Raw genomic sequence first — 26,270 nt, forward strand, 5'->3', positions numbered from 1 at the left:
CTCAGGCGTCGTCCCATAAGAAGCTGTGCTGGTGACATACCACACTCAAGTGGCGTTGTGCGGTATACTAGCAGGCTTTGGTAGAAGTCAGCACCACTGTCTCTCGCCTTACTCATCAGTCTCTTCACTGTTTGGACGGACTTTTCCACTAGTCCATTAGATTGTGGGTAGTGCGGGCTTGATGTTGTGTGAACAAAGTCCCATTCTTTGGCAAACTGTCCAAACCTAATATTGGAGAATTGTGGTCCATTGTCTGTGAACACTTCACTTGGCACACCGTGTCGTGCAAATACAGCTTTCATAGAGGTGATTACAGCCTCTGCTGTTGTTGTTTGCAGTCTACATACTTCTGGATACAAAGAGTAGTAGTCTGTGACTACAATATAGTCCTTTCCTCCAGACACAAAGAGGTCAGCCCCCACTTTCTGATATGGTCGGTCTGGCACTGGGTGCGGCTTTAGTGGCTCGGCAGGATTGCTTGCTTGATATGCCAGACATGTTGAACAGTTCGACACTTCATTTGTCACATCCTGATTAATCCGTGGCCAGTACATCACCTCACGTGCTCTCCTTTTACATTTTTCCATGCCTAGATGCCCTGCGTGTATCTTTTTGAGCATCTCTCCTCGCAGGCTCTTTGGGATGACAATTTTACTTCTCTTGAACACCACATCATCCACTACAGACAGTTCTGCTCTGCAGTTCCAATATTCTTGAATAACAGGTGAGCAGTTTTGCTTACAGCTGGGCCATCCATCTATGATGGTTTTGCGCAGTGCTTTTAACGTTCCATCTTTGCTTGTTTCCGTTCTTATGAGCTCCATCTTCCCTTCTGAAACAGGAAGTGCACTTGTGACCATGCTCACATATGCTCTTACATCTTCATCCATCTTGGTGTTTGCTGGCTCATTCGGATCAACAGCTCTGGATAATGTGTCAGCTGTGTACATCAGCTTGCCAGGTGTGTACATCACGTTAAGCGTGTAACGTTGCAGTTGGATCATCATTTTTTGGATTCTCAGTGGACAGTCATTTAGTGGTTTTTGGAACAATGCTATCAGTGGCTTGTGGTCAGTTTCAACACTGATGGCCTGCTCGGACACAAACTGGTGAAATCTCTCACAGGCGTATGTTATGCTGAGCAGTTCTTTTTCAATCTGTGCATATCTTGTCTCTGCATCTGTCATGGATCACGATGCGTATGCAACGGGCTGCCACTCACCATACTTCTGGAGAAGAACAGCTCCAAGTCCACTCTGTGATGCATCTGATGAGATCTTAATAGGTCTCATTGGATCATAAAACTTCAGAACTGGTTCCTTTGTAAGCAGATCTTTCAAGTCACGCCATGCTTTCTCATGTTCATGATTCCACTCCCATTCAATTTTCTTTTCAGTTAGCTGTCTCAGTGGCGCCATTTTTTCAGAGAGATTGGGTATGAATTTTCCCATGTAGTTTATCATGCCATTAAATCTCTGCACATCTTTCTTGCATTGCGGCCTCGGCATGTTTTCAATTGCAGACACCTTTTGAGCATCTGGTCTGATGCCTTCACTGCTCAGGATATCTCCAACGAATGTCAGTTCCTGCGCCCCAAGCTGACATTTCTCTTTGTTCAGCTTCAGATTGGCTTTTCTGGTTGCTTCAAGAACATTTCTCAGTCTCATGTCATGTTCAGCTTTTGTGCTACCCCACACAATGATGTCATCCATTGACGTGTCGACTCCTTCCAGGTGTTCATAGATCATGTGTATGGTCTTGTGATACACCTCAGGTGCTGAAGCAATGCCAAACGGCAGTCGCCGGAATCTGTACCTGCAAAATGGGCTGTTGAACGTGCACAGTTTTGAACTTGCTTCGTCCAGCTTCAGTTGCCAAAATCCTGATGAAGCGTCTAGCTTGCTAAAGTACTTCGCTTTTGCAAACTGTGACATTATCTCTTCTCTTGTAGGTAGTTTGAAATGTTCTCTCTTTATTGCTCTATTCAGATCTCTAGGATCCATGCAAACTCTGAGCTTTCCAGTCTTTTTCTCCACAATAACAAGAGAACTCACCCACTCCGTTGGTTCATCTCTTTTCAATCACTTCCAGGTTTTCCATCCTGTCCAACTCGGCTTTCAGTGGCTTTTGTAGAGCAAATGGTACTTTGCGACATGGATGAATGACTGGTGTTGTCTGGAATCCCGCACACAAGTCTGTCTTTTATCAGAGTCTGTCAGTCCTCCAAATTCACATGTTTTACTCCTGTTCTGCAGCTCTGTGACATACTGATCTATTGTCTCCACTGTCTTCTGTACACATGTGAAGAATCTGTGACCCTCAAATGTCACATTTCTCTTAGGTATGCAGTAAGCCTCAAACTTCTCCATTATTTTATTCAGCTTCATTCCGTCACCATCAGTAAACGTGAAGTTATTATAGACTTCCAGTGCCTCATCACCCACTATATGCAAAAACACTGACGCTTGCTTTTTATCATTTGCCTCGTCAAGTCCAATTGCTGATAGGTACAACGTGAAACGTTGCTTAAATCTTCTCCAATTTTCAGCCACATTTCCAGTCAACTGAAGAATCGGTGGTGGGTGTAAGCCGTCCATGCTTACGTCGCTAGGTCTCTTTTCTCTCCCTCGGCGAGTTAGCTACACTACGTTCACTGCTAAGCTGATCCATCGGTACTGCTATATTTTAGTCCGTTACCTTTCTTCAAGTCCATTTTCTGACACCATGTCTTGTTTCTTTATGTTGTTGTGGGTTCTTAAGAATGACACCATTACTTGAAGAGAAGGTATTTTATCGAACTGTTGTTCACATGTAAACAAAGCTTCGCCATCACAGTCTACTCCGAGGTAACTTCCTCTGGCTCTCTAGCACCCCCTACAGTCTAGGAGTATTAACAACATAAAACATGATACTAGGCAAATAAGGATTTGCTGTTATCATTACAACCACTACCGGCACACTTTTGCACCAGTGGTTTTCGGAAAGCTTTTATTTTGGTATTTCCGCTGATCCGTGCAATAAATTTGCATGTTAGCCTAAACATTTAGATTTAACATTTAGCATTTAGATTTAACATTTAGATTTAGATTTAAATATAATATATAGATTTAACATTTAACATTTAGATTTAACATTTAGATTTAGATTTAAATATAATATTTAGATTTAACATTTAGATTTAACATTTAGATTTAGATTTAAATATAATATATAGATTTAACATTTAGATTTAGATTTAAATATAATATTTAGATTTAACATTTAGATTTAAATATAATATTTAGATTTAACATTTAGATTTAAATATAATATTTAGATTTAACATTTAACATTTAGATTGAATATTTAACATTTAGATTTAACAAATTCTGTTTTAAATATGAAAAGTTACAAATATTTTACTAAATGTTGTAAAAAAGGACTTGTTTTGAGCTAAATGTGGAAAAATGTTGCCGTTAATTTCAGCATGTTTCACTTTACAAACGGCGCCTCATAATTCTGAGCTACCAACTTGCATGTTATTCTTGGATGCGCTTGTAAGACCGGGTGTAAAATAGCATGACAAAAATATCATACATGTTGAAGCCAAATAGTATCATCAGCGTAGCCCGGAGAACAGCTAATAAGATGAAGTTAGCTAAGTCAGCTATCGCATCGTAGCAAAAGAAAAGCACCATGGTACCGTTCTTTATGCAACTTCAAATGTTGGAAAAAGTTGGAAGTTGTTCCATCTCCGTCAGTGATTCTCTTCTCGCAGGTTTTTCATATTACATTTTGTTTTTTGTTGACTACTTCGTAGTTAAAGTACTTGGGAGCATTTTTGGATTGAGTGTTTTTTTTGTTTTGTTTTGTTTTTTTGTTTTTTTATCTGGTTAATTTGATTGGCTGTGTTATAGCTCACGCTCACATACGTACGGAGTGTGGTAAGAGTGAATGAACAAAATGAGTTAATGGTCCACACTTTTTAAATAATATGTATGTTGAATTTTAGTCCCAAGTCATTTGTGTAAAGTCCCAGTCAAGTCACAAGTCTTATAACATTTTTTTCAAGTGAAGTCTAAAGTCATACAATTAATGACTCGAGTCCAAGTCATGTGACTAGAGTCCTCGCCTCTGCAATCACCTGATTTCAGTTTGCGTGTCAGAGGAGGAAAATAGCGCTGCAGTCTAGAGCCTGGACAGTTATTTTTATTGCCCAACAGGAAAAGATACATGGCAAAATGAAAGACTGCATCGAGGACAGGAAAAATTGCATCATGCTGCTAACACTTCGATTTCAAACATCTGCCCAGACAGCATGCTAACGCCAAGCTAGCCAAGAACCCACTGAGGTCAGATTTGTATTCCACTAAGAGACTGATCTTCGAGACATGTCTTCTCATTAGGGATTTGTCTTGGTGTGTGGGATGTTGCCTGGGGTTGATAGTGTTAAATAGTGATTGTGTGTGTTTCAGCTATTTTACAGAGTAACATGAATTTGATGCAATGTTACTCTCTGGAGTAAATAAGTCATATACTGCATTACGGGGTAATATGTGAAATTATGACTTTTTTGAGTAAAGACACTGATCACAACAAAGAGGGAAAATACAACAACAAACATGCGCAAACATTTGACCAACAGCATTAATGTAATTTCTGCATTGCTGCTTAAAGATAGTGGTGACTCTGAAAACATACCCAATGAGAACTTAATCTATAAGTGATATTGCTAATGGAATAGGAATCGCTAAATTCTTATCAATTCCCATCCCTACAACCAGCAGCTTTAATCTCCATTAGAAGTTTGAAACAATGATTCATATCTGATTCTGAAATAAAGTAACAATATTACTGCTGTTACTAGGTAGGGAGGAGGCTCTGTTAGGGAGGTGCTGAGTTGCTGGGCTGGATTTAGACCTTCAGCAGGGGTCTGTACTGATAAGACTGGAAGCAAATAACACAGTGTGGCGTCATTTTCAATACTGGGTAACGTTTCAAAAAAAAAAAAAATCACCTTGCATGGTGGATTGCCTGGGAATTTACTGTAAAGATTGACTGTGATGGTCGTTATTAGATGTTAAGGACTGAGGTTGTGATCTCTGATTTGCCTATAATGTGTCTTACATACAAACCCCTGCGAATCACAGGCAACCTCCTTTTGACCGTAATAATGAATCACAAGTCAACAAGTCAACCTCAGAGAGCACATAAATGGATTTTAATGGATTAGCTGTCAGCAGCACTAACTAGAAAAAAGGAGCAGAGAGTGTTTACTAATCATGATGGGCTGTGCTCTCCGTGCAGATATTAATAGCCACAAAGCAATGTCACTACCGAGGCCCCTGCCCCCATCCGTGGCTTTGTTTTCAGGCACATTCTTTCCATCTTTGCTTTTCTCCTAACCTACACTCTGAAAATAGAGGTGAGGCGCTTTTTTCACTTTTAGATTGACTTTGCGTGCTTCTCTCAGCACAACACAAGACAGCAGCTGCGTTTTCTGGCACATGATTAGGAGACTGAATTAAATAAACTCATGACACCGTGAAGGATTTCAGTCGAGAACGGGCCCTTGTGAGAGCACAAACATCTCTATAATGAGATGAAACCATGCCGCGCTACTCCATACGCTGGCATTAAACAGCAGAAACGCGTGCGGATCTCATTTCAGGCCAAAAGACGTGGCCCTGAATATTATGAAAGCAGAAGAAATAGACAGATGGGAGTGATGGAGAGCAGGGGGAATTAAAGCGAGGGTCGGAAAGCTATTTCAGGGATGACGTGTGATGGAGTGACAACTGTTGCCCCCCTCCCCTTTATCCCATGTCAGCTCCTGCTCTTTTTCTGCCTCTCTCTATCAAATCCCACTCTGCCTCCCTCTCTTAACCTTAGGCCCTTCAGTGCCCAGAACTTTTCCAACCACAGACCCATCTCTCCATCAGCTCTCTGAGTCTCATGATAAATTTAGAACAATGTTCCCAATGAGCTGTGGCCTGTGTGACACGTGCCACCTCCCAACCACTGCATGGGGCCGTATAGTATATAAGGGCCGTGGGTAAAGGGCTGCAAGAGATTGGGGGAAAAGGTTGATACTGCCTTACACAAACCAGGAAAAAAGAATAAATAGACAGAAAACGAAAGACAGTAAAGGTAGATAGAAGAGCTGTGTGTGCAACTATAGCCACAAGAAGAATCAACTCTCTCCGCCTCCCTCTTCTCTCCTTTTCACTCCTCCTCTGCCTTACCCAGCACTTACAGCCATCCATGAGTGTAACCAACTCCTCTGCCTATCGATCGGAGCGTAGTTTCCACCAGACTTCATCCTCAACTACGTCCTCTGGTAACCCATACATGGAGAAGAGCCGGGGACTATTTGCTGAGGACTTTGGCTCATTCATGAGGCCTGGGAGCGACTCCTTGGGTTTTTCCAGTAAGTTGGAAGCAAATTTAAGGTCTCTGGCATTCGTTTTGTAAACAAAAGGGGTAAAAAATTAATAGTAAAAGAGAGCGGAAGGAACAGCTTTGACGGCAAAGATGATTTATGCCCGCTTGAAGGCGATTTGTGTACAGTGGTGTGTTTTTGTTTGAGGAGTGATAACATATCTTCAGAGGAAGACTATGGTGTGGCTGATCTGTGTGTGGACAGATGTTTCTTTATGGGAAACTGTAGCCAAGGTGCTGAAAGAATAAACAGAACAGACTCCATTTTTGGATGTGTATTTACTCTTTTTTTAAAAGATTTATTAGGAATTTACATATGTGTTTAAAACGGAGGGTTGAGGAGATTTTTTTCCTCACACAGCCTGGTTCATCTACAGGCTCAATATCTCAGTGTCCACTTGGTGTGAAGTGCTCCGTATCACTTTGCTGCTGGTCCACGCAGACGCGTGAATGTCTGAAATCTGATCTTTAAATGGTCCATGTGCTCCTATGTGTCAGGGGCAGAGCAGCATTGTTTTGGAGCCATGGTTGGTGCTGTAATAGGTGCAGCAGATAAGATGTGAGGTGGACGCTGCTGAGAAGAAAGCAAAGCAATCACACACACACATGCAAGCACACACAGAGTACGTGCAAGCCTGGGAATGCTGGACTAACTGCCAACAGTGTGACATCACACACTGAGTATCTGGGATGACGCCTGCATGAGAAATGACCAGATGGTTGCCCAGTGACCAGTGCGCACGCACACACCACAGTGAAGTGAGGTCACATAATTAAGCTAACCTACACGTGAAGTCAGAGCTAATATCACTCACACACACTCGTTTCCAGTCTGCTGCCGTGTGTGTGAGGTCATGCACCACGCAGGCTTTCAGTGAGCTCAGACTCCACAGGGATGGAGAATAAATCACACTTTTTTCCTGGACCGACTCACCTATCAGTCCTAGGATATTTAACCGGGACTACAGCTGTGCCTCTTGACAGTTCTTAAAGTCACACCGGGCACGGATTGAATGATTATCTCATGTGGAAGATTCACAGGAGTGACAAAGCCACAAACCATATGTCGGCTGTCGGTTTTCTTGCCTCCAAACTGCTCTCAGAAAACTTTAGTCACCTGGAAACAAAAAACAAAAATCAACTTCTGGTTAACTCATCATGCTGCTTATTGAACATCGAGGAGAGAAAGTCATTAACTCAGCAGCTTAAAAGTCACATATGTTCTTCAAAGAGGTGGTGCAGACCCAAACAGAGCAAAAATGGAAGTGAATATAGAATATGGATGAATGTGGACAGATTAATGATCTGTTTCTTCATGTCTGCTGACTGCCCATAATGTGAGCCAAATTTCAAAACACAGTTAATTTTTACACCTCGTCAACTAATCACCATTATTACTCATCATATTTTTGAGCTTGTATATGAATATGAACAACAAGAGCTTAAAAAAAAGTTTTGGAATTACAAAAGAAGCATACAACACGGGAGCGTAACAGATTTCTATTCGCCTCCTCAAAGCACTTCACACAACACCCGTCATTCACAAAAGCACTTTTGTCTAAGTGCTTTCTATCTAACAGACAACTTGAGGTTATAGTATGTTGCCCAAGGGTTGGACCACAAACCTACAGCCAATCCAAGCTTATAACACTTGGTATTCCAGTCTCCCATCCAAGTACTAACCAGGTCCAACCCTGCTTAGCTTTCAAGATCAGAAGAGGGCATGCTCAGTTTGGTAAGCATGCAGCACAGCGTCTAGCAGTTTCATTTAACCATGGAAAACAGATGATACTCTGAACTGTAATAATTAAGGTGCTTGTTCATCTTTTGTGGATGTCAATTTAATGGATTGAGTCCATTAAATAAAATCCATGTTTGCCCAGAATGTGTGGAATAGAAGGTGTGTCATGCTGTTGAAGCAAAAGCAGAGATTCTGATCATGTCTAAAAATGGATTTTGGTGAATACACACAACTGCAGATCCCTCACTCAAATGAGTATGTGTAGCCCATCCTTAATGAAGCACCACCTGCAGGTACTCCAGTGATGAACAGCACACGGTTCTCAGACTGGTGGGTGTATTCACACAGGAAGTATTGAAGATGAAAATCTGTGAACGTTAACTGTGCGAGATATACGTACTTCGCACAGTTAATTGTAGCTCCCTGATTCAACATTTGTGCTCTAACATCCTTTCATCATCTTGGCCGTGGGTTTAGGTGGAGCTGGAAATATCAAGACTCTTGACGATTCGTACCAGTTCACAGTTGACGTGCGAGATTTCTCCCCTGAAGACATCATCGTCACCACATCCAACAACCAGATAGAAGTCCGTGCGGAAAAGGTGGGTAGGGGCGTGGGAGGTGTTGAAACAAAAGGGGTTAATGTGAGCCAAATAAACCCTAACCAAGCATCCATCTCCACAATACATCGCGTGAATCGCTAACGCTTTCTGTTTTGGCAGTTGGCCCAGGACGGTTCAGTGATGAACACTTTCACCCACAAGTGCCAGCTACCCGAGGACGTGGATCCCACCTCAGTGACATCATCATTGGGCACCGAGGGGACCCTCACGGTCCGGGCACGGCGAAATCCAGCCAAGCATGAGCTCGTACAGACCTTCCGCACCGAGATAAAAATCTAGAGACGGTCCGATCCGTCACTTCCTGTGATTTCATACCATTTCCTGTGCTTCTTATCCTCACTGTCATCATTCAGTTTTACTTCAAACACTCAGAGAGCTGACACTGTGCTCTGTGTGACACAATGCCAATGTTGCTGCTCATTTATGTGTGTGAGTTAGCTCATCCCGCACATACACAACGGGACATACACATTCATTTAAGGAGACACAAGGGCTTGGAGCACCATTTTGCACAAAGACACACACACAACCCATCAGTTAACTTCTCCCCTACCCCTCCCAGTGTTATTCTAAAACTTACCAGTCACTTCTAAAGATGATAAGTTATTGTATAATATTATTTGTGTGAATAAAATGATACTGCTTTGACAATAAGCCATCCTGCTCTGTAGAATGCTTTTTATGAACTTCTGATTTTACAAATTATTGACAGGAAATACGAATTGGCAGTTTAAGAGATTTATTTGTTTATTTATTCGTATTGTTTCAGTTTTGAGAGAACTGGAGAAATTTTCTGTGGAGACTTATCACCATCCTTGGTATGACTTGCCTTAAACCACTGTTTTGTTCACCATCCTTGGAATAAAAATCTGCGTAAACCTTGAGCACCACAAGGCAAACTACCCTTGAAATCAATATGAAACGGACTTGGCATTCAGTGGGTGCACAGAGGTGTATATACAAAGGTGCTTCTATTCAGTCTTTTGTGTGTGGGAGCATTATGAACCATCGTGTCCTCCTTTCAGGAGAACAGGGTTTCAAGGGAGGTATTCTCCAATATAATTTGAAAGTCATTGTTGTTTATAATTTCCTCCACTGTACGTGAGCTATGCAGTAGCTTTTTCGTTAGAAACATACAGGAGCATTACTTTTATCCTTGTATTAATATACTTTTCGTATCGCAGAAAATTAATTTCTCTTTGTTCCTTCAGTTTTCCGATGATTTAAGACAAGGACCTCTTCTGATTGTATAAGCCTAAAGATATAGCTCACTTTAGCACGCAGGGATTCAGTTCTTCAAATTTGAAGATTTGTGATTATTAAGTTAGACTTAGAGCGTTTATTTACACACTACACGTGCCTGTAATGACAAACTACTCTATTTCCAATCCCTTTTAGCTCCACGGTGTTATGAAGGTATCAGCTTTGCACATTATGTAACTTGGGTGTGTCGCGACACCGCGTGGCCGCTGTCGGCAAAACATTGGTACCCACTGCGCGTGCTCCAGCGATACATCCGGCCGGTCCCTATCAATCGATCAGAGAGAGGAAGATGGCGTTGGATGGAGTGAGCGGGGTATGATCGATCACCGAAAAACTCGATTGGGTTCGTTTTTCCCAACTGAGCCAAAAACTCCGTAAGACCGCTTGGACCAGCAGTTTCAAGCCCGAGTGAAGACGAGATAACAAGGAGGTAAATCGGAAGTTGGTTTCTGTTAAAATGGCGCTTCTTCAAAAACCGAAAAGAACAGGCTGGCTGTGAAAACAACAAGAGGGGAGGCCGGACTCGCCGCTCCGCCATCTTGTTCCCTCACCACACGCATGTAGGCATGCTAAATTAATCCCTGATAACAAAGCTGCAAGGATTGAGGAATTGCAATCGATATATTGCACCGTCAAACCACGCTGTCAAAACTTGTGGAGAAACTGACGTTCAAGTTTTAAAAAAAGAGAGAATTAAAAATAGCTGCACAGCCAGCGGGACACGAGATTACGCTTCATCCTTGCGTTAATGTCGTATCTCCCGGTTTAGTTGGCCTTTAGCATCTTTCGCGTTGCATTTCGGATTTAAGCTAGCAGTCATTTTGAGTGGTTGATTTTCAAAACGCCGTTTTTGTCCTTAAAAACACACACACGCAACATGTTTGTGAAGTTTGGTTCATAGGTTGCGTCCCATGGGACAATTGTGAGTCTGGAGGAGATGTCATTATCTAACATAACAACTGAAACTACGTACTTAGACTTTACCAGTGGCAGCGTTACTATAATTATTATAGTTTTATTATTGTTATTATTAATAATAATTTAGTTTATATTTTATTTTATTATATTAGTTTAGTTTTTTTATTGGTTTCAGTTTTCATTTTGCTATTGGTTATTACTTATGCCAAATGCCAGAGCCAAAATTTTACCTCATCAGCCAGTTTGTGCCAAAATTCTAACAGATTAACACATACCATATTTATTTATGTTTCCTCTGTTATTTTCCAAATTCCAAAAATAGTTTTAGTTAGTTTACCCTTTTTCATGATCTAGGTTTTATTTTTATTTATCTAACTAGAATATTTTTCAAAGCTAGTTTTAGCTTTTGTTTAGTTTTAGTTAACTATGATAGCCGTGGTTATAGTCCAAAGGAAGACACAAATTAGTGTGAGGAATACAATTGCTGTTATTAAAACTGCTTGTGAAACAACACGTACAGACAGTTTAAAAACTGATTTAGCTTGTTGGACGCTAACTTTAATACATCTCTGTGCCGATACATTGTAAAAGGGGTAATTGTGAAATTAAAATGAACACAACTTTCCAGTTTTAAATAAGGATAATAAATAATGTAATGGTGTAATGTGACATATAGTCTAGACACAGAATTTATACTTCATTATAACTCATTATATCTTATTTCTGGTGACTTATATTAATTTGTAATGTATAGGTTTAGTTTTAAGGCTGATACATCTATTTTTCTGAAAGCAATCATCCCCTAATATTGACTGACCGCAGTCAGTCAATAATAAAACTACTATGCTGTCAGAGGATGCATAATTATATCAGAGGTGAACAATGCAGACACAGATTTAACCTGACCATCACAGCCTTTTCAAGCTTCCTCATGCTCCACATTTCATCCGTTTTATCCACAGAGCTTGTCCTTCAGGACGATGGAGTTCCCGTGGCACAGTGGGAAAGTTCTGGAGCAGCTTAACCGGCAGCGCAAGCAGGGCCTGCTGTGTGACTGCACCTTTGTCGTGGACGGTGTGGACTTCAAGGCCCACAAGGCTGTGCTGGCTGCCTGCAGCGTGTACTTCCGCACCCTCTTCCTGGAGCAGAAGGATGTGGTACATCTGGACATTAGCAATGCAGCAGGTCGGTCCCCGTCAGGTTATGTGCTCTACCCTATCTCTGCCTCGTCTCTGCTGTCTAACTGGATGTGTTGTTTTGATGAATGTCGTTTCAGGCTTGGGTCAGGTCCTGGATTTTATGTACACTGCAAAGCTGACTTTAAATCTGCAGAATGTAGAAGACGTGCTGTCGGTAGCTCACTTTTTACAGATGCAAGAAATCGTGAATGCGTGTTCTGCGTACCAGTCGTTGTCAAATCCGGCCCCGTCTGTCATAACACTGGATTTTGCTGTTGGTGAGTCGGGTCCTCGGTGAATACTCATGTCTGTACCCTTGCTTTCTTTGTTTCAGATAAATTGTCATTGCCCTCAGCTAATCTGTCCATGCCTTGATTCTTCAAATGAATCATCAGGTTGCTTTGTATTAAATTTGTCAGCCAATTTTACCGTCACTCATGCTGTTCTACATTAAAAAAGATAAATGAAAAGTAATTAATACATATTTACCCGATTGTTGTTTTGTTGAGCTCATAACATGGTTCTTTATCTGTTCTTATTGGCATTCAGTTTGTTGAAAATGGAACACAATCGTCATTGATTCTGCATTCTAATGTGTGAAATGTTGCTCCTGATAATTTCGATTTGATTTGATTTTAATTCTGTCTTTAACACACCAGATGAAAAAACAGGTGAAGGAGAGCAGAAAGAGGAAACTGACAGTCAGCTGTCAGATTTGGCATCACAAGCCGAGGAGTGCCCTCGTAGCATTCCCACAGAGGATAAAGAGACCATTCAAAGTCAGGACATTTTAGAGGAAGAGCTTTCTGCCGAAACACAGAAGCCTGTTTCTCAACCGAAACCCACTAGAACCCACACAGGCCGCGGACGACCACCAAAAACGTCCCACCTTCTGACTCAAAAGAAGACGTCTATCAAGAACAAGGAAGAAAGTGGTGCATTAGACGCACCCGCCTTCCAGGACGACACCGCTGATGCCGACTACACACTGAGTAAATACATATTCATAGAAAGTCTTTTCAGTTATTTAATTATGACGTATGCTAGCATGTTTAAAGTTTGAAAGGATCCACATGATGCTAGTAGCTTTTTATTTGATGGCATTTGATATCTTGATATATTATTTCATCCATTATTAAGGTTTTTAAGAAACGATAGGTTATATAAATAAATACATACATACATGTTTAAAATCAAGAGTTAAATTCAATGGAAAGAACACAAATGATTGTGATGGCTTAACAAAGAAGTGTTTTCATTTTTTATTTTATTGTTTTTATTAGAATCACCGTTAAAATCTGCTGGCAGTTCGCCTTATATGAGCTCCCGCGGGAGGAGAATCAGAAAACCACCTCGACGAAACTTCCCACCTGGTGAGCGGTCTGTCCTGAAGGAACTTATGCAATGCCCCTTTCGTTTAAGCTCCCCACTGGACAAACTCTGTGCAGAGGCAGGAAAAGCGAAGTCATTTAAAAACACCTCTAGATTCAGGTTGATTAGTGCTCGAATGATTATCCGAGTGTTGTTTTCCGCATTTTTACATTCCGTTTAAAATGCCAGAAATGTGATAAAAACATGTATATTTCTTCAACACCTTTGAAACACGCAGTCATTTCACATTAATCTAATAGGATTTAGAGCATTTGCTTCGTATTAGAATAAACACATTTCTTTAAAGGTTGCAGAAAACCTGCTATGTGTATTTGTTTCATTGCTGATGGTGCTAGTTGTTGCCCCAGTTGTAGCTGGTATGTCTGAGACATACCAGCAGTGGGGAACATTAACGTAAGAGTGACCTCTGTCTGATGTAAAGAATGTCATCACTTTAACAGACCGATGAAGCCAGCAATCCCATATCTCAAAAAGTCATTGCTATTTCCCGTCAAAGTTGTAGACATTTTCAGAGCTTTTCTGCTCTTGTTCTCCCAGACAATGACTCAGAGGATGAAGCCCCATCACAGGCAAAAACTGATAATAAGGTGGCAGAGCCAGCAGGGGTGGCTGAAGGGCAGGAAGAACACTCTTTGGAGACGGGCGATGTGGAGGCTGATGATAATGATGATAATGATGATAATGATGATAACGAGGATGGAGAGGAGGATGACGAGATAAGTCAGCAAATGGAAGGAGACAGCCCAAGCAGCGAGAGAGACGGAAGACAAGCTCAGTCAGCGTGCATGAGCAGCCGATCTGAATCAAAGCCTTACAGCTCCGTGACACACAAATGTGAGGTGAGAGATTTGTGGGACGGCCTAAGTTGCGCTGTGCCTGCTTTTCCTGCTCTGGTCTGCAGGCTCTGAAGATACAAATGTCAATGCTGGGAGCTTTCATAAAAGCATCATAGATGCTTTTATGCAAATGTTGGTCACATTTGCATGCATATCTTTGCATTAAAAGGCTTCACGATATATTTTCCTCTTTTTAGGACTGCGGGAAGAAATTCACCCACACGGGCAATTTCAAGAGGCACATGCGTATTCACACTGGAGAGAAGCCCTTCAGCTGCCGGGACTGCAACAAGGCTTTCTCTGACCCCGCAGCTTGTAAAGCCCATGAGAAAACACACAGGTGGATGACTTTTCCTTTTCATATTCATTTAGTTTATCTTTGCATACTTCTGCAGAGGGCTTAATTAAAGTGAGCTGTCGTTGACTCCTAGCCCCCTGAAGCCGTACTGCTGCTCTACTTGCGGAAAGAGCTACCGTCAGATCAGTCTGCTCAACCTGCATCGCAAACGTCACACAGGGGAAGCGCGGTACAGCTGTGAAGTTTGTGGCAAGCTTTTCACCACTTCGGGCAATCTGAAGCGCCACCAGCTGGTGCACAGCGGCGAGAAGCCATACCACTGCGACTACTGCGAGAAGGCTTTCTCTGACCCCACGGCCAAGATGCGACATCTGGAGACGCACGACACAGAGAAGGGCAACAAGTGTCCACACTGCGACAAACGCTTCAACCAGGTACCCTTGGAAAGGTTTGGCTTTTCTGTGGACAAATATAAACACGATGAATGAATAACATGATTCCAGGCAACACTATTTTTAATTGAAAAATCTTAGCTGGATAGTAATATTCACTGTTTGTATATATATATATATATATATATATACATACATATATATACATACATACATACATACATATATATACATACATACAGTGGGGCAAAAAAGTATTTAGTCAGCCACCGATTGTGCAAGTTCCCCCACTTAAAATGATGACAGAGGTCAGTAATTTGCACCAGAGGTACTCTTCAACTGTGAGAGACAGAATGTGAAAAAAAAATCCATGAATTCACATGGTAGCATTTGTAAAGAATTTATTCGTAAATCAGGGTGGAAAATAAGTATTTGGTCAATAACAAAAATACAACTCAATACTTTGTAACATAACCTTTGTTGGCAATAACAGAGGTCAAACGTTTACTATAGGTCTTTACCAGGTTTGCACACACAGTAGCTGGTATTTTGGCCCATTCCTCCATGCAGATCTTCTCAAGAGCAGTGATGTTTTGGGGCTGTTGCCGAGCAACACGGACTTTCAACTCCCGCCACAGATTTTCTATGGGGTTGAGGTCTGGAGACTGGCTAGGCCACTCCAGGACTTTCAAATGCTTCTTACGGAGCCACTCCTTTGTTGCCCGGGCGGTGTGTTTTGGATCATTGTCACGTTGGAAGACCCAGCCTCGTTTCATCTTCAAAGTTCTCACTGATGGAAGGAGGTTTTGGCTCAAAATCTCACGATACTTGGCCCCATTCATTCTGTCCTTAACACGGATCAGTCGTCCTGTCCCCTTGGCAGAAAAACAGCCCCATAGCATGATGTTTCCACCCCCATGCTTCACAGTAGGTATGGTGTTCTTGGGATGCAACTCAGTATTCTTCTTCCTCCAAACACGACAAGTTGAGTTTATACCAAAAAATTCTACTTTGGTTTCATCTGACCACATGACATTCTCCCAATCCTCTGCTGTATCATCCATGTGCTCTCTGGCAAACTTCAGACGGGCCTGGACATGCACTGGCTTCAGCAGCGGAACACGTCTGGCACTGCGGGATTTGATTCCCTGCCGTTGTAGTGTGTTACTGATGGTGACCTTTGTTACTTTGGTCCCAGCTCTCTGCAGGTCATTCACCAGGTCCCCCCGTGTGGTTCTGGGATCTTTGCTCACTGTTCTCATGATCATTTTGACCCCACGGGATGAGATCTTGCGTGGAGCCCCAGATCGAGGGAGATTATCAGTGGTCTTGTATGTCTTCCATTTTCTGATGATTGCTCCCACAGTTGATTTTTTCACACCAAGCTGCTTGCCTATTGTAGATTCACTCTTCCCAGTCTGGTGCAGGTCTACAATTCTTTTCCTGGTGTCCTTCGAAAGCTCTTTGGTCTTGGCCATGGCGGAGTTTGGAGTCTGACTGGTTGAGGCTGTGGACAGGTGTCTTTTATACAGATGATGAGGTCAAACAGGTGCCATTCATACAGGTAACGAGTGGGGGACAGAAAAGCTTCTTACAGAAGACGTTACAGGTCTGTGAGAGCCAGGGATTTTCCTTGTTTGAGGTGACCAAATACTTATTTTCCACCCTGATTTACGAATAAATTCTTTACAAATCCTACCATGTGAATTCATGGATTTTTTTTTCACATTCTGTCTCTCACAGTTGAAGTGTACCTCTGGTGCAAATTACTGACCTCTGTCATCATTTTAAGTGGGGGAACTTGCACAATCGGTGGCTGACTAAATACTTTTTTGCCCCACTGTATATATATATATATATAATATATAAACTATATAAAACTATATATAGCCTCAAACCCCTTGGGAATGATATGTGTGTGTTCCTCAAACTAGGGTCCTCTTCCTGAGGCCCATGAGTCTGACTCTGAAATGTGCTGGTACCACTCTTACAGTTTGGGGGTTACCACTTAGACCACTTTGGACTTTACCTTCCACGCCCGCTTTTGCAGCTGGATGTGGGTGAGGGAAGGGAGATAGGAGAACAACAACATGACTCTCTTTAGAACAACAGGTCAGGGTACAAATCCTCTGCAGGGCATGGATACAGTAAGGTTCCCGAGGCTAGGTCCCTAGTGCTATCCAAACCTGCGCCAGAGAGACTTAACTAAAGTCATACTGGCTTGGCTGTCACCCCGGTTAAGCGCGCATATACTTAAGTGTCATTTAAGGAACATTTTTGTTGTTTTTTTCTGTTTCCTCGTTAGGTTGGGAATCTAAAAGCTCATTTGAAAATCCACATCACAGACGGGCCTCTCAAGTGCAAAGAATGTGGCAAGCAGTTTACCACTTCAGGTAAAAAAGAAGTAATAACAATGTTGCTTTTTTTCTCTGCATTTTTATTGTCACCGTGAATAAAACGCTCTCTGTTTCTTCATGAATACAAATTCTACCTCTCATATTGATCTTGAGAGAAATTAAGGACCAAAAAAAAAAAATCAAAACATACACCATTGATTTGTTATTTTATTTATTTATTTCTTTTTGTACTTACTAACAGAAACCTACTTTGCGTCTTTCCGTTAGTAGGTAGTGTTAGTCAGTGTTATTCAGTTTGAAAATGGTTTGGGATATACGAAAAACCCATTAAACTGCATGCAAGTACAACAAATGTTATATTTAGAGACTCAGTAATAATTATAATATCACTAGTAATATTAAAATAATGATAAATACGATTAAAATAAAGTGTGATATCCAATAGTTAGACCATACATGAACAAAATTATTTAATTGCTTTTAGTTGGTGTGTTACTATGTAGAGTTGTTTTTATTCTTTGAGCCATTTGGTCTAATCTGTGTGTACTAATACTTGCTTTTTAGGGAATCTGAAGAGGCACCTGCGGGTTCACAGCGGGGAGAAACCGTACGTCTGCGGGCACTGCCAGAGAGCTTTCAGTGATCCCGGAGCTCTGCAGCGGCATGAGCGCATCCATACAGGTACTCTCAAGACAGTTGGATTCTGGGGAACTTATGTTCATTCTTCCATCTGAATCCCTGTGTGAGTATTATCTACTTCCCATGATAGTGAAACAGTTATTTATATGTTGCAGGAGAGAAGCCCTGTGTCTGTATTATCTGTGGTAAAGCTTTCACTCAGGCCAGCTCCCTCATCGCTCATGTCCGCCAGCACACGGGAGAGAAGCCCTACGTCTGCGATCGCTGTGGTAAAAGGTCAGCACGGCACAGTGCTGCAATGATAGGCTCAGGTTTCAAACTCACTTGTAGCTGAGGTACAGAAACTGGCATTATTTAACAGGGATGTTTGAGAGGGGAATATTAAGTGTAGTTTAGAGGTTTTGACCTGTGTAGGCGGTAATGAGAATTGAAGATAATATAGATTTGTGGTCATTCTCAAAGGTCAAGTAACAGTGACCTGTTATAGTTCATTCAAATGATAGTGAGAGTACTGAGATTGACCAGATTAGAGATTAAAACACTGTTTAAAAGATTATTTTCTTGTGAACAAAATGAATAAATGTGTCAGTAAAGTAGATGAGAGGAAATATCATATATATGTTTTTGTGCAGGTTTGTGCAGTCTAGTCAACTGGCCAATCACATTCGCCATCACGACAACGTCCGCCCGCACAAGTGTCAGATGTGTAACAAGGCATTTGTTAATGTGGGAGACCTGTCGAAGCACATCATCATTCACACAGGTGAAGACCGAATTTGTTACAAGGCTTTTTTTTTTAAGGAAAAATGGGAGAGTGAGGGTTCACCTGTTGAGCAGCTAAGTCTCTGTTTCCCACCACATCTGTATCCATCCAGCAGAACTCTGATCTTTCACCGTCAATTGACTACTACATCTTTGTTTTGTTGTCTCAGGAGAGAAGCCGTTCCTGTGCGATAAATGTGGTCGGGGGTTCAATCGCGTGGACAATCTGCGCTCTCACGTCAAGACTGTGCACCAGGGCAAGGCCGGCATGAAGCGGCTGGTGGTGTCAGAGGGAAGCGCAGACGAGGGGGGTGATGGAGGAGCGGGGCCATGCACCTCTGACAGCGAGATCAACATCGTCACCGTCACCACGGAGGACATCGTCACACTGGCGACAGAGGCCCTGGCGGCCAGTTCTGTAGCTCAGCTGACAGGTCAGACTACATCTTCAAGGCTAGAATGTAATCAACAACACAGATGTTTGTAGATGGCAGTGAGGCACAGACGGTGACAAATGTTTGTGTCTGTTAACAGTAGTTCCAGTGGCTGCTTCGGTTTCTGCAGATGAGACCGAAGCTCTGAAAGCTGAAATCACCAAGGCCGTGGAGAAAGTGCAAGAAGCAGGTAAGACCTGGCATTATAAAAACATGTAATGTTATGAATGACAACAGAATATCAGACATGGTTTGGGGGAGAAGCAGTATGGAGTGTTAAGCTTATAAGCTGAAGTCCATTTATTGACCCTGAAAACAATAATCAGTAAAAGAAGCTGAATATGTACGTATGAGTATGTGAGACAGATTTTGAAGTACACAGCTACTTGCATAACCATCTAAATCAGGGGTGTCAAACTCAAATACACAGTGGGCCAAAATTCAAAACTGGAACAAGGTCGCGGGCTAACGCTAATATTTATTGAAATATATTTATTCCTCCAGATATAAGAATCAATCTTTTCTTATGGACTCAAACACGTTTTGCTGAAAAACAGAATATGGAACTAGCAAAGCTTAATACTAAACAATATATATATTAGCTGTATAATACCAGTAGGCCAGCTCTGATAGTAATTTGGTATGGCTTCGCGGGCCAAATGTAATTAGGCTGCGGGCCAAATTTGGCCCGCGGGCCAGAGTTTGACACCTATGATCTAAATGGTCTCAATGAGAAGTATTATTACGGTACTGTTTACAGTACCGTAATAATACTTCTTCATCAGAAGACAGTTCCTTTTTCTTACACAGAACAGGACACAGATTGAAAAATGGTTTGTTTGTTCATGAAACCTTCTTCTCTTCTCAGATCCCAACACGCAGATTTTGTACGCTTGCGATTCGTGTGGCGATAAATTCTTGGATGCCAGCTCCTTAGCTCAGCACGTACGCATCCACACAGCTCAAGCCCTGGTCATGTTTCAGGCCGATTCCGACTTCTACCAGTACACCGCAGCCACCACTGCCGAGGGGGATTCCACTGCAACATGGCAACCCACACCCGAACAGGTCATCCACGAAGGAGAGCTAATCTTCCGTGCTCAGGTTGGAGAGGGAGAAACAGAGGACGGGATGATTGGAGAGGCGCAAGAACAAGAAGAATCAGAACAGGAAGTTCAGGAGAAGGTGGAGGATGGACAGGTGGAGACCACCACTGAGATCAAAACATGAAAAAGATGTAGAGGAGGACAAGGAGCAGGAGATGGAGTGTGAGAGTCAGTCGTAGTGGGGCAGATTTGTTAAAAGTGTGTGTCATTTTGCTTGTAAATGAAATGAGATTTATACTGTATAAGGAGAAGTAAGAAATGAAGTGTGTTTATGAGTTTTGTTAAATATGAACTGGATTCATAACAGACACTGTTCCTGAAAAAAATTCTTTCCAGATTTGTGATCAGTAGTCATGTTCTGTTTTCAGCAAACAAGGTGAGATCTAGTAGTTTTTGTAAACGTTGAGAGGTGGTTATGCTACTTTGTGTAGTTTATTTTTAGACTTCAGTGTAGGACTGTGCTTTGTCCATTATATAAAACATTTTAAAGTCTGTCTTACCCAGTATAATTTAAAGAAAAAAATTCTATGTGATATTTTTCCCATTTTTATGATGAAATAATAATATAATCATTTTCTTTAAACATCCAAAATATTTTTCTTGTACTTAAAGTATTTTCATGCAGAGAATGTTATTCAAAGGCTACCTACATGAACATATATGAGTACTAAACTAAAGTAAAGGACACTTGATGCCTTTTTACAGAAGCAAGGTGTTGTAAATCTTGTGTTTGGATAATATTTGTATATTTGTCATGTTACCTCTGAAAAGATTAGAATCGTGTACAGTGACGACAAACTGACAAATGTCAGAAGACATTTTTCTGTCACTATTGATTCGTGTCATTAATTTGTCTGCAGAATGCTCGGGTAAAACCCCTAATACTACTTTTACTGGAAGATGCCATCAACTCAATAAAGAATTGCCACTGCTTGTGTTGTGCTCTTGTTTTTACTAAAAATAAATAAAAAGAATAACAAAGGCTTATGTGCCTTGCTTATTATTTAAAAACAGAAATAACTTAAATGACAGCTAAAAGGCATAATCCTTTAAGTCGTTTAAACGCCGTTTTTGTTGTAAATATTCAGTAAAAATGTGCATATTTATATTTCAATGCCTGGACTTACCTGTTTGCCAGGCTTACAATGAAGCTCTCACGCTATTGGTTGACCGGCAGTCAGAGCGACGCGTTCCGCTCTGTGATTGGCTGCCTCTTAGGGTCAGAGTTTAGTCAACTGCTAACGCTGACGTCGACTTCTGCAGCAAAATGGCGGCGCTGACAGCAGTCATGCAGACGAACCGGTCCGGTTCTTTATCATCGTTCAAAAAACGAACCGGAACAGTGTCAACGAGGCGGTTCACGCTTTTGGACAATAGCGTCCTTTTATTGCTGTCGTTAGCCTCCGTGCTGCATTGTGCTTTGGCTGACGGTAAGACGTTGGTACTGCTGGACAACCTCAACATCAAAGACACCCATTCAATCTTCTTCCGCAGTCTGGCAGGTCAGTATGATAATACTATTTTTTGCAGCTTTACTTACTCTGCTGTGCAGTCGTATATATGCCTCGTTTACCGGGCATCAGCAAGTTTTTGGCAGCTAACAAAAAGCCGCTGCTAGACCAGAAATTGATGCACGATAGCAAGAATGCTAACATTAGCTTAGCTGTAATGTGTTCGCGGTCCTAACGTAATTTGAGTCTCTTACAACTCAGTGTAATATAATTATATGGATGAAGATGTGCTCGATGCTGTTAAAATTATTTAAATAATACTATGCATTTCCGTGCATATTTGCATTTCCGCTCCTCTGCTCTTCTGGTTTACTGGTAGGTACAGTAGTAGGAGAAATCCACTTTCCTGATTAGGCAACAGTCTTCAAAAGAGGAGTTCATACAGTTTGGGTTATTACTGTTTTAAGAAGACATGTAAAACAAAACGTATATATGTCTGAAAATACAACTTTTTGTAATACTCGGGGATATTACATGCTTTTGTTAGAGACAACATCAGTGCTTGCACACCTTTGCTGTATCCTGTTGTAGTAAACATGTCCTAATTTTCAAAAACCACTGTATTAAAACTTAAGCCTTAGTACACCATTGTTACTGTTAATTATAATGCATCTGTCTTCTTCAGACCGTGGATTTGACCTCACCTTCAAGACCGCTGATGATCCCTCCCTGTCGCTGATCAAATATGGCCAGTTCCTGTATGACCACTTAATTATCTTCTCACCATCAGTTGAAGGTGAGTTTCACAGCATTAAAACAAAAAAAAAAAAAAAAAAAATTGTGGCAGGTGATTTCTTCCTGAAGGTAAACACTTTTTTTGTCATCCGCAGACTTTGGTGGAAATATAAATGTGGAGACTATTACATCCTTCATTGATGGTGGGGGCAATGTCCTGGTTGCTGCAAGTTCAGACATCGGTCAGTTGATTTATAACAGTGTTTGTTCCAGTCTTATATTATTTGAAATGTTTAAGTATGATCATTCAAGTATTTTTGTTTTGTTCTTGTTTCACAGGCGACCCTCTGAGGGAGCTGGGCAGTGAGTGTGGCATTGAGTTTGACGAGGAAAAGACTGCCGTCATTGATCATCACAACTATGATGTGTCTGATCCTGGAGAGGTAAATGGCTTGGCCTTTACACAGCTGCCATTTTATGTTTTGTTATGTTGTTGTAATTTGTGATCTTTTGTAACTCCAGCATACCCTGATTGTCGCTGACCCAGAGAACCTGCTGAAAGCTCCCACTATTGTCGGCAAACCCACCAAGAAACCTGTTTTATTCAAGGGTGTCGGGTAAGCACAGTGATTTTCACACTGTTTAAGATGTGTAATAAATGATAAATTCATCCTTTTAGCTGGAGCAGAGACTTGTGTCAGAAGATGTAACAGATAGTGTTGTTAGATTTTTAGTCATTGTAAAAGATTAACTCCCATACTCAGTGGAAAATATATTGAATGTGGCTCACTTCTTCCAGCATGGTGGCAGACCCAGACAACCCTCTTGTCCTGGACATCCTTACTGGGTCCTCCACCTCCTACTCCTTTTTCCCTGACAGACCCATCTCACAGGTAATACTGTTGACATGTCATGATAATGTCAGGTAATGAATTATGATTTATTCAGGAGAAACTGTCCCGGGCATGATAAGTAGCCCTTTAAAATTAAAATTGTGTAGTAATGCTTTTGGAAGAAAAAGGAACAAGCTTATTGTGCACTACCTCATTTTCTCCGCGATGTATAACGTGGTCAAAGTTTCAGAACAAAGGGTGAAGCTAAAACTGCTTTGTTCAGGCAGAATGAACAACAGGGCAGCACCAAGCCCAGTATGAGATGATTAAGGATTATTTTCAACTATTTTTAACGCAAAATTATGCTGGTAGAGTCCAATAATAAACAAGTTGAGTTGAGATCCTTGTATAACTATTATTAGCCTGAATGGATATTCAGTTCACTTCAATTTGATTTTATTTATAGAGAGAATCAAATCACAACAACAGTCACCTCAAGGCATTTTATATTGTATTGTGAAGAGGAAAGCTACAACAATCAGATGACCTTGATAGTGAGAAGAAAAACTTCTCAGTATCACCCCTTTTAACAGGACCAAACCTCATGCACAACCACGCTCAGGGAGGGGCAGCTATTGGCCATGACCGTTTGGGGACAGGAGGTACTAAGTTAATTTTACTTTTTTAATGTTGTTGTTTTGTGTTTTTTAATGCTGTAGTACCCCCACGCTGTTGGCAAGAACACCCTGCTGATCGCTGGCCTCCAGGCTCGAAACAATGCCAGAGTGGTGTTTAGTGGCTCCTTGGACTTCTTCAGCGATGCCTTCTTCAACTCTGCTGTGCAGAAAGCCACACCAGGTTCACAGAGGTACTCCTGTCAGTGATGGCCTGGCTTGTTTTTCTACCATGTGAATGTTACAAGTTCAAACACATTTAGTGCAGATTTCTGCAAGTTTAGATGCTTAGAATGTGTTCCACTGAGTTTGCAGTTTAGTGCGTTTGACCTCCTAAAGCTAATCTGTAGGTGGAAAACAGTCTTAAAATGTAAGATTGTAATAACTAGTCACTGATATTAGATTTGGTTACAATATAGTTGGTTACAGATGTCAGTGTTTGTCTCCTTGTGGGCTTTTTCAGGCACGAGCGGACAGGGAACATGGAGCTGGCCGAGGCTCTGTCTCGCTGGGTGTTCAAGGAGGCTGGAGTCCTCAGAGTGGGAGCTGTTACCCATCATCGCGTGGGGGAGACCGACGCCCCCACAGCATACACCATCACCGACCTCGTGGTGGGTCTTGTTGTCTGTTTGTTATCATCACCGTGAAGATATTTGTTTTTAGTGCAGTGTTGCTCAATCACTGTAAACCCTTTTCATGCAGGAATACAGCATTGTCATTGAGATGTTGTCCGAGGGCCGTTGGGTCCCATTCGACGGAGATGATATCCAGCTTGAGTTTGTGAGGATCGATCCCTTCGTCAGGACTTATCTCAAGAAAAATGGTATGGTATTGTGTTATAGAATACATTTGCATTCATTTACGTCTTGTTTACAACCTGCATGTATTGTTTTTATAATGTTTGGCAGGTTGACTTCATATTCAAACTGCATTTATGATAAATGTTCCATTGTTGTTCAACTAGGAGGTAAATACAGTGTCCAGTTCAAGCTGCCTGATGTGTATGGAGTCTTCCAGTTCAAAGTGGACTATAACCGACTAGGATATACACATCTCTACTCCTCCACTCAGGCAAGTTCATCAGAAGTTTCCTCCTAAAGACTGAATCATGTTGAATTTATTTACTATAAGATAAATGTATAGAAATGGTAAATATGGAAAGTATTGCTCAATTAATCATCCTGGTTACTACCTCTGTTCTTTTATCAATCATTTGTTGTAATAGTAACATAGTAACCCATTAGTTGATGTGCTGTATGGCTTGCTAACTAATACAGTTGTGTTTTTCCAACGTAGGTATCGGTGCGTCCCCTGCAGCACACCCAGTATGAGCGCTTCATCCCCTCAGCCTACCCATACTATGCCAGTGTCTTCTCCATGATGGCTGGACTCTTTGTCTTCAGCGTAGTTTTCCTCCACATGAAAGAGAAGGAGAAGTCTGACTAATACAGAATGCCAATGGGGAAGAGAAAATAAGACTGGAAGTGAACTTGTGGTGTGAAGAGTGGAAATGAATGTCGTGATGGCTTGAGTCTTCATGCAGGGACTTGGACTGTTTCTGTTCTGTTATTGGGGAACTCACTTTGTCGGGGTCTGAGGGCCAAAAGAGGCGCTGACTGTAATGCAGTGGTTGTGGGAGGTTTTTTTACACTTTGGAATCACTCAGTGGCCCTTGTCTGTTCTGAAGTCAGTCAGCATTTGTTTAAAGTTGTTTTACAATTGATTAAATATTTCAAGTCAAACATTTGAAATGGGGAAGAAATTTACAATAAAATTTGACCTGCATTGTTTTATTTTTCAGCCAGAAAAGTTTATTGTGGTAACTACATGCACTGATTATGGCAACAACTCATTTGTTTTTTTGATAAGATTAATGTGTTTCCAAATAAGTTGGAGTCATCTTAATAAAATATTGACATTCCACTCAATAGAAATGCCTGTTGTCTCTGTAACTTAACATGCAGTAGCGGAGTTCATTGAAATGTTACGACTGGTTTGGTCCACTGAATGTGGGGCTGCTATGATTTGTGTTTAAGGCAAAATAAATGCTTAATGACACTCCTTTTAATGTGCAGATACTTAACAAGAAGCGAAATGTGGGGGAAAGTAAAAATGAACAACTATCAAAACTCTAGATATTTGGGGGGGGGGGGGGGTTAAACAAACCTTAATCTTGATATGTGCACATTTTTAAAAAAGAGCCAGGGTGCTTTAGCAT

The 26,270-nt window shown here is 41.4% G+C and overlaps 3 protein-coding genes across 3 annotated transcripts; all 3 read left to right on the top strand.

Annotated features, from left to right (window-relative positions):
* Positions 1-6,028: 6,028 nt before the first annotated feature.
* On the top strand, positions 6,029-9,438 carry hspb7 (heat shock protein family B (small) member 7). The gene is made up of 3 exons (XM_006785349.2): positions 6,029-6,409; positions 8,639-8,763; positions 8,884-9,438. Exons 1-3 carry the CDS (start codon positions 6,244-6,246, stop codon positions 9,061-9,063), a joined length of 471 nt encoding a protein of 156 aa, XP_006785412.1. The 5' UTR covers positions 6,029-6,243; the 3' UTR covers positions 9,064-9,438.
* An 870-nt stretch (positions 9,439-10,308) lies between these two features.
* zbtb17 (zinc finger and BTB domain containing 17) lies at positions 10,309-21,292 on the top strand. Its single transcript, XM_087834014.1, is given in 16 exon segments — positions 10,309-10,477; positions 11,928-12,150; positions 12,242-12,421; positions 12,803-13,135; positions 13,427-13,516; positions 14,073-14,374; positions 14,569-14,711; positions 14,803-15,103; positions 17,367-17,454; positions 17,983-18,099; positions 18,213-18,333; positions 18,690-18,820; positions 18,990-19,253; positions 19,354-19,443; positions 20,122-20,476; positions 20,478-21,292. Coding segments are annotated over 15 exon segments (2,781 nt in total). The 5' UTR covers positions 10,309-10,477; positions 11,928-11,945; the 3' UTR covers positions 20,539-21,292.
* Positions 21,293-21,595: 303 nt separating this feature from the next.
* ddost (dolichyl-diphosphooligosaccharide--protein glycosyltransferase subunit (non-catalytic)) lies at positions 21,596-26,108 on the top strand. The gene is made up of 11 exons (XM_006785347.3): positions 21,596-21,861; positions 22,496-22,606; positions 22,701-22,787; positions 22,885-22,988; positions 23,068-23,162; positions 23,345-23,438; positions 24,098-24,246; positions 24,516-24,663; positions 24,755-24,875; positions 25,017-25,123; positions 25,349-26,108. The coding sequence occupies exons 1-11, from the start codon at positions 21,627-21,629 to the stop codon at positions 25,496-25,498; spliced, it is 1,401 nt and encodes a 466-aa protein (XP_006785410.1). The 5' UTR covers positions 21,596-21,626; the 3' UTR covers positions 25,499-26,108.
* The last annotated feature ends 162 nt before the right edge of the window (positions 26,109-26,270 follow it).

Source organism: Neolamprologus brichardi, chromosome 20 (genome assembly GCF_056152115.1).
Source record: "Neolamprologus brichardi isolate AB-2024 chromosome 20, ASM5615211v1, whole genome shotgun sequence".
Classification (NCBI taxonomy): Eukaryota; Metazoa; Chordata; class Actinopteri; order Cichliformes; family Cichlidae; genus Neolamprologus; species Neolamprologus brichardi.

Coding starts and splice junctions, on each gene's coding strand:
- hspb7 (XM_006785349.2), top strand. CDS start 6,244: ATGAGTGTAACCAACTCCTCTGCCTATCGATCGGAGCGTAGTTTCCAC. Junction 6,410..8,638: donor CGACTCCTTGGGTTTTTCCA/GTAAGTTGGAAG, acceptor CCGTGGGTTTAG/GTGGAGCTGGAAATATCAAG. Junction 8,764..8,883: donor TAGAAGTCCGTGCGGAAAAG/GTGGGTAGGGGC, acceptor CTGTTTTGGCAG/TTGGCCCAGGACGGTTCAGT.
- ddost (XM_006785347.3), top strand. CDS start 21,627: ATGGCGGCGCTGACAGCAGTCATGCAGACGAACCGGTCCGGTTCTTTA. Junction 22,989..23,067: donor ATGTGTCTGATCCTGGAGAG/GTAAATGGCTTG, acceptor TTGTAACTCCAG/CATACCCTGATTGTCGCTGA. Junction 23,439..24,097: donor CTGACAGACCCATCTCACAG/GTAATACTGTTG, acceptor TTAATGCTGTAG/TACCCCCACGCTGTTGGCAA.